Source organism: Microtus oregoni, unplaced genomic scaffold, assembly GCF_018167655.1.
Source record: "Microtus oregoni isolate MIOR12 unplaced genomic scaffold, Mior012 000026F_ref0000081, whole genome shotgun sequence".
NCBI classification, from domain to species: Eukaryota; Metazoa; Chordata; class Mammalia; order Rodentia; family Cricetidae; genus Microtus; species Microtus oregoni.
In genome coordinates, this window is record NW_024543085.1 from 1,864,394 (window position 1) to 1,875,528 (window position 11,135).

Here is an 11,135-nt window from a genome sequence, read left to right on the forward strand (position 1 = left end):
ATGAAGATTGCTTTCTAGAAAGTGGGGAAAGCTATTCTAAGTGACATTGCTGCCTCCTCCAAGGAAAGGAAGTCCACCAGGAATCCAAAAACATAAAGCAAGAAACTTGCCCCTTCATGTAGATGTGTACTACGACGTCTTGGGGAATGGGAGGAACTCTGGAGGGGGCTTTAACTCCTGTTAGTTTTCTAGTAATGTCTTTTTATCTTCTCGGGGTTACAAAACTTCTCCCACCACTCCCACCAAAAAGTGAAAATGCAGATAGTTATTTGGCAACAGGAAACACTATTATCTCAAATTACTTTTCTCCTCCAAGCATATTTGTCAAAGGCCTTTTAAACTTTAGCAAACCACGTGACATGTGTCAACACAATTCTGGTGGAAACTTGTGAGACCTAGCTGAGTTCCACATTGCGCTTCCTCCCTCCTTTTCAAATATCCACTTTCCCCATTACGTATTTGGAAAAGTTACAAACTGTGTATTTTTAAAACTTGGAGAGGTGAAGGACCGTTATTTCCTGTTGAGTAGTGTCCTTTTCCTGCCTTTAAACAAAATCCGGATATAAGTTGGACGGACACACACACACACTAAATAAAAAAAATAATAATAAAGGAACAAAAGTAAAACTTTTGTTTCCAACCGCAGTTCCCGTGGGTGTGGCAAGGTCCAGCGCCAGGCCTGCCCGTGGTCCAGCAGAGTCTGCAGCCTGCCCAGAACAGCCAGGAAGGAGGAGGTCTCATACTTAACCCTCGCCAAGCTGCCTGGATACAGGGCTGCTGGGCCTGGAGAAGCCGCTTGGAGGTTGCCTGGACTCTGGGAAAGGTCATCGGGAGCAGGCTTGGGCAGGAAGCCGAGGCCCCGGGGAGCTGGGAGCAGAGGTTCCCCAGCCAGTCACGTCCTGCGAGGGGGTGGGGGGATGGGGGACGGATAGCCTGGGCCGGCGCATATTTGGGGACGCGTCCTGGTTCTAGGAGCTTCCAGTGGCTGCCTTGCACAAGTGACTCCTGGGCCCAGTTCTGAGGCAAAGATGCCTGCCCTTCACATTGAGGATCTTCCGGAAAAGGAAAAGCTGAAGATGGAGGTTGAGCAACTTCGCAAAGAAGTGAAGTTGCAGAGACAACAGGTAAGGTGGCCAGCTATTCCTGAATTCCGTCTCAGAAATGTTAACGAGGTCAGAATATCACGGTTAACTGGTTTGGTTTTCTTCTGGCAGCTTCTCTATAGAAGCCTGGAGCTGTTAGATGATGTGGGGAAGTTGCTAAAGGTATAATTAATGAATCAGTAATTAATAAGAAATATAAAGTCAAATATCATCAAGATAGCCCTAAAAAGAACATAAGCAATCCCCAAACGGCTGCTGGTTTCTATTCTGGAATTAAAGAGTTCTTCTAAAAATACATTTTGAAACCTCCCAGTCATGTTACCTTCGATTTTGCAAAGACTCCACGGGGGCTTTAGGAAAAACTGCCTGAATTTCAGTTATTTGTTTGAACATCTTACGCAGTTTTCAACTCTTTTTGTAAGTATGCAAATGACCAATACAGTGTTTTCTGAACTTGCTTATAAACATAATTATATTTATACTGAAGAACATATGGTTGCAAATTTAAAAAAAAAATAAGTACAGACTGGGTGTGGTAGTCTACCTCTGTAATTCCCAAGCACTTAGGAAGTGGAGGCAGGAGGGTCAAGAGTTCCAGGCCAGCCTAACCAGAAAATGAAAAAAAATATTCTGGAGTTTCCACTGAAACTCCATGAAAAGCTTCGGAGTTTTACTTCAGTTTCTTGCTGGTCGTAGGAGCCTTTTACATTCATCCTCTCACTCTGTCTGGCAACTTGTAGTTCAGAAAAAAAAAAAAAAAGGCTTTTAGGTAATTTGGTCATTTCTAAGAAAATGATTCTTTTCTCTTCAACAAGAAAAATTTGAACTGATTTTATTTTTAAAACTTTGGGATGCTGGGGCCCAAACTCAGGGCATTGAATACGTGGTCACCTCTGAGCCACACTCTGGACTCTTTGATTTTTACCTTTTGTTTATAGTTTAATATTTGAAAAAAAATAAAAGAAGAAATGGGAACGAGGCGCCAGTAAGCCGACTCCGAACTCGCACCACAAGAGTTTTGCTATCCCTTGGTGATCTTTGGAAGAGGCTGGAACTTTTTGAGTTTCGCTATTTTATGCACAACCCCCCCCCCCCCCCCCCCCCCGGCCGCCATCTAGCTATTTACCTCACACAAATTCTTACACGTAGTTTTAAGTAGGTCATGTGATTCGAGGAATAGGGCCTTTGAAGGGCTGTTTTGGTTGGTGACAAAAACCCTGAGTTTGGCAAGTGCTAGCCCTAGGGACAGCACTGCGTATACTGAAATAATGTTTTGCTTTTGCAAAGCGGAGCTGTTTGTGTAGTTAACATCACTGGGTAGAAGTTACAGGGGTGTGTAGGAAAGGACAGGTTTCTGCTGCAGGGCCGTGGTTGTGCCAGTGTAAAAAACAAGCATCTCTTTTTTGCACTTTCTCCCTCGGAATCACCTCAACCCCAGGGTGCACAGGACATAACAGCTTTTCCAACTCCGGAAACTCTAAGTTTCTAAGTTCAAGGAAGACAGAAAGACTTAGGGTGATCGTTCCTGGATTCCTAGAGGGGCCATCTCACACTGCAGCATTTCATTTTCAGCATGACGCACAGAGGTCTCTATCCGTGCCAGGTGAGCACTGTGGCTCTTAGATCCCACTGGAGCCCTCACTTGAGCCAAGAGAAGCACTTCAGTCCCAGAGAGGCTAACTAATTCCTTCTTCAACACCACAGACAACCACAATGCAGGTCCGTCCAGAGTGTTTCTGGGGTGCCCTCTATGTTATCCTGTCAATCTCTGTTGATGCCTGGGGTAGTGCTCAAGCCCATTCACACGTCACATCTGACTGCAGCTAACTAATTAGGGGTCAGATATGCCCTCTCCATCACAGAAGGAGCAATTATCCACTTTTGGAGATTACTGACATTTTCAGAAACCCAGTGTAAAAGCTTCTGCAGGAACAGTGGGGAACAAGGATCTTATCCAGATGTTTTTCACTGGACCCGTAGACTCCAGGTTTTAACACTCCATTTATCAGCACTGAGAATTCCCTTAAAACACACATACTATGAGTGCCAGCAATAGTCAGATTCTTGGCAGGATACTATTTATTATCATATTTTAATCGCTGTCACTGTTTGACCTAGTTTTAAGGTTTGGACCAGTGGGTTCTACATACTGCCATGCGAACAGGGCTTTCAGTTATGAGAAGGAAAAAATGATATGAGGTTTCTACTTGTGTTTATTTTTGAATCTCATTCTTTTGTAATTACTAGTTTATGTTTCATAATTGTGTGTGATGTGTTAACACTGTGGTAGCTGTACTTATTTATAAATAATTGTGCATGTTTGGAGAGATATATGTAAACATGTTTAGTGAGACTCTCTCAAAGGGTACTAATTTAAGTCACAAACCGTTGTCGATAGTACGCACGTTACTTCAAAACTTCTTACTCTCAAAACAGACCCTTTATGTTTAGTGACTCTTACTTTTCATTTCCCACTCACTCTCCTTTATTTATTTATTTTTTAAAAAACTGAAACTTGTCTCTTACTGGCAGAATTTTTGAAAAAGAAAAAAAACTATTTAATCCTTTCCCAGTGGAAGAAAAGTTTACCAGAATCTCAGATAACCCTACAACCCCCCTAGAAAAGCATTTATTATAATCATCGCCATACTGGTCAAAGGAATTCCGAGGCACGGTTTAAAGTGAGACGGGAGGACAAATATACCAGTGCCAGTCAGCCAGTCTTCCCCCGTCACTTCTGTGACTACACAGAGTTCTGGGGTGTGGCATAAGCGTTTGTGTGAGAACAGTGACGGGCGACTGACAGCTGACTGTCGTGGAGAGAATTTGAAGATAGGTTTGTTACAAGTGTATTTCAGAGAGGACGGAAATCACGTAACACATGAACAGACATTTTCATGGATAAACTATTCATTCCTACAATGGCTTTCAAGCATTTGCTTCTTGAATAATTAAAGTTCCTTTCTCACAGATTGTATCACATATACAAATAGAATAAAATGAAAATCTTAGAGCATGGGAAGAATTTTTAAAACATTATTTTTTTAATTTTATTTTTTTATTAAATTTTTTTAATTAAAAATTTCCACCTCCTCCCTGCCTCCCTTTTCCCTCCCCCTCCCCCCACACCCCACGCCCCCCTCCCCTCCCCCCTCCCTCTCCAGTCCAAAGAGCAGTCAGGGTTCCCTGCCCTGTGGGAGGTCCAAGTTCCTCCCCACTCCATCCAGGTCTAGGAAGGTGAGCATCCAAACAGGCTAGGCTCCCACAAAGCCAGTACATGCAGTAGGATCAAAACCCAGTGTCATTGTCCTTGGCTTCTCAGCAGCCCTCATTGTCCACCATATTCAGTGAGTCCGGTTTTATTCCAAGCATTTTCAATCCCAGTCCAGCTGGCCTTGGTGATCTCCTAATAGATCAGCCCCACCGTCTCAGTGGGTGGGTGCCCCCCTTGTTGTCTTGACTTCCTTGCTCATGTTCTCCCTCCTTCTGTTCCTCATTTGGACCTTGGGAGCTCAATCCATTGCTCCAATGTGAGTCTCTGTCTCTATCTGCATCCATCGCCAGATGAAGGTTCTATGGTGATATGCAAGATATTCTTTAGTATGGCTATAGGATCGGGCCATTTCAGGCTCTCTCTCCTTAGCTGCCCAAGGAACTAGTTGGGTACATGTCTCTGAACCTCTGGGAACTTCTCTAGAGTCAAGGCTCTTGCCAACCCTAAAATGGCTCCCTTAGTTAAGATATGTACTTCCCTGCACCCATATCCAACCTTCCATTATCTCAACCATCCCATTCCCCCAAGTTCTCCCTATCCTCCCCTTCTCACTTTTCTCTCCCCATATCCCCTTTCCTCCATCCCACCCCACCCCCCAGTTCCCAAATTTTTGCCCAGCAATCTTGACTACTTCCAATATTCAGAGGGATAAATATATAGTTAAAACATTATTTTTAAAAATTAAATCTTATTCACTAAATTTTAACAACTTCAAAAAAGCCTGCAGCAAAGTTCAATATTCTTGACCTAATTTGTTTCTTTTGATTTCCCCCTCCCTTTTTTGAAACTTCAGGTGTCTAAATGCTCTGAAGAAATAAAGAACTATATTGAAGAACGTTCCGGAGAGGATCCTCTCGTGAAGGGAATCCCAGAAGACAAGAATCCCTTCAAAGAAAAGGGCAGCTGTGTCATTTCCTAACTCTGGGGAAACTCTATTCTCACTCGCGGCAAGTTGTTCCTTTATTTGTTTTATTTTTCCCCGAAATAAAATCAAAGTGTATTTTAAAGAAGATAAAAAATGTAATTGAGAAGAAAACTGCTGCAGGACTCTCCAGGAAGTTTATGTGCGACTGTGGTGTGTGCCTGCTTCTGACTCGTGCTCAGGATACGCCCGTCTTCGGAGGGCAGTGGTGGGATGAAGGCATGACCCTACCCTTTCAGTGAGCTGCTTGCTGCCTCCAATAAAGTTTGTCTTGGGAAAATTAGTGGTGGTGATTTGAGACAGCACATTTCATATATTAAATCTCGGATTTCCTTCTCTAATCTCCTCAGAGTTTGGGGGCTGTAAGACTGGGGATGCCATCTGATAAGTTTGCCAATCCTAGCTCTTCCTGATTCGTGGGAGTTTACAATGCCAAAGTCTGACTTCTGGAATGTGTTTGATTTAACTTCAACTATTAGGGAAGTGAGCGGGTAAAATTCCTAATGACATTAACAGGAGTCGAGCTGTGGGTCAGGAGCCTCAGCATTTCCCGGGTTTGTGATTATCCACGTTGTTTAAAGTGTTCCTCCAGCAGGAAAAAGGACCAGACTGTGAATCAGAAAGAGGAGAAAGAGAAGCCCTTCTCCCAGCAGTATATCCGTGGCCAACTCTGACTTCCAAAGGCTAGCTCTTTTGTTGACACTCCATCCCCTTGTTCTCTCCACCTCTGTGGACGGCTCCACCCGAGTTTGGTGGCAACTGGGAAGCTGTTTGAATATTTTCATCCACTCTGTCAGCTCATTGCAGGCCCAGTTAAACATGCTTCTTTTTTATTTTCTCCAAAAACAACAGTGAATTTTGACCAACTATGAAAATCAATTGGCTGTTTTCATGTCAGCTTGCGGAAACGCGACATATATTCTATTCCCTCTGCTTCGGTGATGAGCCTTGCAAGTATATTTTTCCAATCATTGGTCCCACTTTCCTTGGTGACCTTGTCTAGGTAGCTGTACACAGGAGGTAGAACAGGCCAAATACATTTCTTGCTGATATCCTCTATGAATGCAGCTGTAACTAAGACCTCTGTGAAAGAGACATTCTTCCTCTTGTCTTTTGTTTGGAGATTTGGGGGGAAAGTAAAGCAAAATATTTATTGATAGGTTCTAGTTCAACTAGGTATAGTTACTAACTTTCTCTGTGGTATTACATGTGGCACCCAAAGCCTATATGTCTCTTCCAGTTTATCTTTGCTCCTGGTTAGCTTAGTTTTGCAGGTTTTCCTTCCATGCCTTGCCAGAGGACCCATGCCCCCAACAGCTTCCTGAGGTCTATCAGCCTCCTCACTTGCAAAGCTTGTTTTTTCCCTGTCAACAAGAGAACAGGATACTTGGGCTTTTGAAAAAGTAATTATATCAGACTTAACGCAAGAGCTGTTTCCTTCAGTTTCCTGCCGTTTTCCCAGTGATGACATCAATTGGGGTTACAGAGAGAGAGCCCAGGGATAATTTTAGCTCAGAGCACCAACTACAGCAGGGAGGGTTTTAGAGTAGTGAGAACTTATTTCCCCCGTTCACCATGGAACAATTGATAATTGGGGTTGGTTTCTGCTACATTTAATGTGGCCTATGATTTTAATATCTTGGTGTTTATTAAGTTTTACTCTAATAAGCAGGTTCATTCCTTTTGATTTGTTTATTGGATTTTCTTTTTTGGATAAGGAAGCAAACATGTATTCTGTTTACACATATAATATAATTAATAATCCAAATCCAAAATATGATCTCTATTCCCTAACTGCTTAAGAAAAATGCATACCAAACTGAATCCTGCATTTCCTTCCTTGTATCCAGTCACTCATTCATGAGAACACATACCCTTATGTCTCTTTCAATCGTAAAAGAAATTAGTCAAGTTCTGTTTTCTCAATGAATAACCAGGCTTCTAGGTTTTTTTTTTTACTAAATTTGTTTTTGTTTTATCATTTAACCTAGCCAACCCAAAGAATCATATCTCCTTTTTCAAGTGATGATAACTTGCAACAGAAAAGTTTGAAAAATATTTATTTGAATATATTATAGAAGCAACATTTAACAAGTGAAAATGTATTACGTATAAGTTAAATCATGTGTTCAGTTCCTTTCAGCTATATAATTGTGTCATCGATCATTATTACATCACAAATGGTTGCCGTGTTTTATGCATTGAGCCTTAAAACCTATGGACCCAATACAATTTACTTTTTTTTTTCCTTTTATGGATCTTACTTTTGATGTCAAGTCTAAAAATTATTTGCCCATTACTAGGCTGAAATGCTTTTTTTCTACATGGATTCTAAACAAGTTATTGTGTAGGTCTGTTGGCCATTTTGAATCAGTTTTCATGGTGTGGGTTGTGTGGTTTAGATAGCAGTCTCACTTAATGTATGGATTTCTGAGAGGGTAATTCCTTGCTTCAGCACCCTTTACTAAAAAGACTATCAATTCTTCTTTAACAACGTTTCTGCTTGGTCAGAAGTTCACTGGTCGTATCTCTGTGTTTATTTCTCCTTCCTTCATTTGTGTCTGCACCACACTATCCTCTTTTGCACAGCAGCAGCAGAAGAGATAGGCCTTGCATTATTACTCTTTGTAAATTTTGAACATAGAGATTTAAGAGTAGATAGATCACTGGGTACAGGTGATATCCTTACAAAATTTACATGTGAATAGGCAATGGTGTATCACCAGGACTTGGGGTGTAGAAGCAGGATCGGGAGTTTAAGGCCAGCCTTTGATACATAAGGAGCAGGAGTCCAATGAGTCTAGTATTAGCTCCATGGGTCTGAAAAACAGATAGTGATAGGCAGGCAGACAGACAGACAGACATTCGAAGTAGATAGAAATGGATAGAGATGTTAGATAGACAGACAGACAGACAGATAGTGTATTGCTCCTTTATCTTTTGTCTGACAACAATAGGAGCATGCTTTATTAGTTATGAAAAGGGTTTTGTAGAATCCTTGAGGATTTTATGTAGCCATCAGTAGTTTTTTTTTCCCCCCATTTACTATCTCTATTTAAATCTTGTTTGGCTATAGTAATGAGACATTTCAGTATCATACTAAGTTGATATGACAAGATCAGTTCTATAAATTAGTCAACAATTTATTTAAAAAATTAGAAATATATCTTTAAAATCATTGTTTAAAAGGTAATGTAAAAATGTGAAGAGAAAACATTAAAAGTTTTACTAAAATATATAGACAATTGATAACTTCAAGATAGAGAAAATTTTCATAAATGTTATGCATACCAATATAGGCACAATCAATGTGAAAAGAAAGATGAACAAGATAAATTTCTATGTAACTACGTTAAAATTCATTTTTTGTATACCATGCATCTAAAGAAAAAAGAACAGTTGAAGAAAGCATCTTTCATTATTTCTCTCCCACGACACCAAGAAACCCCAAGTAGGACCCTCCACAGTACCAGTGCGCCCAGGAAGACCTGTTAGCCTCACCAAGGCTCAAAGTTCATGTAAGAAGATAAAAACTACACAAGACCTAAAAAAAAGAGACCATGAGAAGGAAAATAGCACAGAACAACAGAATCCTTTCAAAATAACAAGACTGTTCTTAAAAATTCTTTATCATAAGAATCCAGGAAATTTATAATCTTATTGTGTTAACATAAAAAAAAAATTCTGCGGATGACAAAAGGATCCAGATATTAGAATTATATGATAAGAATTATAAACAAGCATGATAAAGATTAAACGTCAATTACAAAGTCTCTTGATGTTAAAATAAAAGGATGAAAGGGAAAGAAGAGAAAATTTTAGGGGAGTGATGTGAGATTCCCCTCTGTATTGTGTGAATACCATTGGTTAATAAAGAAACTGGCTTGGCCTGATAGGGTAGAGCAGAGCTAAGTAGGGAAAACTAAACTGAATGCTAGGAGAAAGGAGGCAGAGTCAGGAGCCATGGAGCTGCTGCTAGAGACAGATATGGTGAAACCTAGTAATTAGTCAGTGAGCCTCGTGATAAAATATAAAATAATGGAGATGGGTTAATTCTAGATGTAAAAGCTAGCTAGCAATATGCTTAAGTAATTAGCCAAACAGTGATTTAATTAATACAGCTTCTGTGTGATTTTTTTCGGGGGTCTGTGTGGCCATGAAACAAACAAGCAGCGTCCTACTACAGGTGAGCAGTAAAATTTATATGGAGATTTTCAGTAGGACTTACATATGTCAGTCTGACTGGATACACTCAACAGTATAAGGATGAAAGAACAGAGCAAGTGGACTTAAAGATTGACCTTTTACAGAACTAGGGATCTAAACTGGAATCATCCAAGTGGTAGAAACAGTGAAACAGGTAGAATGGACAGATAAGTAAGAGAAAAACATAATAAACGAAAGTTTGAAAAAAACAAAACAAACAAAATCAAAGAAAGAAAAAAAATCTACAGATTCAAGAACCTGATCAAACCACATACAGGGTAATGCTAAAGAAATACACACTAGGATGTGTCATAATCAAATGGTTTAAAACTAAGAAATAAGAAAACAATACTTTTTAAAAGATTTGTTTTCATTTTATGTGTTTGAGTGTTTTTCCTGCAAGTACTTATGTGTACCATGTGAATGCCTGGGTGCCCAAGGAGCCAGAAAATAAAAGAAACACATTGGATCTCTAAGAACTGTAGTACCAGACAGTTTTAAGTCTCTGTGTGGTACTGTAAAGTAAGCCTGGAACCTCTGTAAGAGCTACAAGTGCTCTTAACCACTGAACCATCTCTCCAGACCCCAAGAAACAATATTATTAAAACCACAGGAAAATGTTACATTTTGTATGAAAAACAGAAAACCTTGAATTAAATGTATTTATTTATTCTTAGTAACAGTGGAGGCCAAATGGAGAAATTATCTTTTAAATGCTAAATAAGAAAAAAAATCCAAAATAGTTAACATTGAATCTTATACCTGTGAAACTACCCCACCGATGTGAAGAGTAAATGAAGACATTACCAGATGATGGAAAATTAAGATAAATTGTTTCTTGCTGACCTCTTAAAAAATAAAGGAAGTTCCCAAAATGAAAATAACAAACAAACAGTAACAGAAAGGCTTCCACAGTAAGAAAAAGAAAAGCCAAGGAGAATAAGTTAAAATTAAAGCAGATTCCAATTTACAAATTGTAAAAACTTTAAAAAATAGTCTATGATGATATTCGAGATAATAATCAGTGTGATAGTGGGGTAAGGCCAGTTCAGGCACCCACTCCTCTGCTGCCTAGGGACCTACCTGGGGACATCCCCATAGACACCTGGGATCCCCTCTAGAGCCAAGTCTCTTGCCAACCCTAAAATGGCTCCCTTAATGTAAATATCTTCTTCCCTGCTCCTATATCCGCCCTGCCTTCATCTCTACCCTCCTACACCCCCAAGCTCTCTCCAGTCTTTCCTTTATCCCTTTTTTCTCCCCCTCTCCCCTTCCCCCATCTCCACCCCCACACCCATGCTCCCAACTTTTGCCCGGCAATCTTATTTGCTTCCAATTTCCAGGAAGATCTATATATGTTTTTCTTTGGGTTCACCTTGTTATTTGGCTTCTCTAGGCTTGTGAACTATAGGCTTAATGTCCTTTATTTATAGCTAGAGTCCACTAATGAGTGAGTACTTACCATATTCATCTTTTTGGGTATGGGTTATCTCACTCAGTAAAGTGTTTTCTATTTCCATCCATTTGCATGCAAAATTCAAAATGTCATTATTTTTTACAGCTGAGTAGTACTCTAATATGTATATATTCCACACTTTCTTTATCCATTCTTCCACTGAGGGGCATCTAG

At 40.1% G+C, this 11,135-nt stretch overlaps 1 protein-coding gene across 1 annotated transcript; it reads left to right on the top strand.

Moving 5' to 3' along the window:
• The first annotated feature begins 871 nt into the window (after positions 1-871).
• On the top strand, positions 872-5,582 carry Gng11 (G protein subunit gamma 11). Its single transcript, XM_041675660.1, has 2 exons — positions 872-1,124; positions 5,171-5,582. The coding sequence occupies exons 1-2, from the start codon at positions 1,029-1,031 to the stop codon at positions 5,294-5,296; spliced, it is 222 nt and encodes a 73-aa protein (XP_041531594.1). The 5' UTR covers positions 872-1,028; the 3' UTR covers positions 5,297-5,582.
• The last annotated feature ends 5,553 nt before the right edge of the window (positions 5,583-11,135 follow it).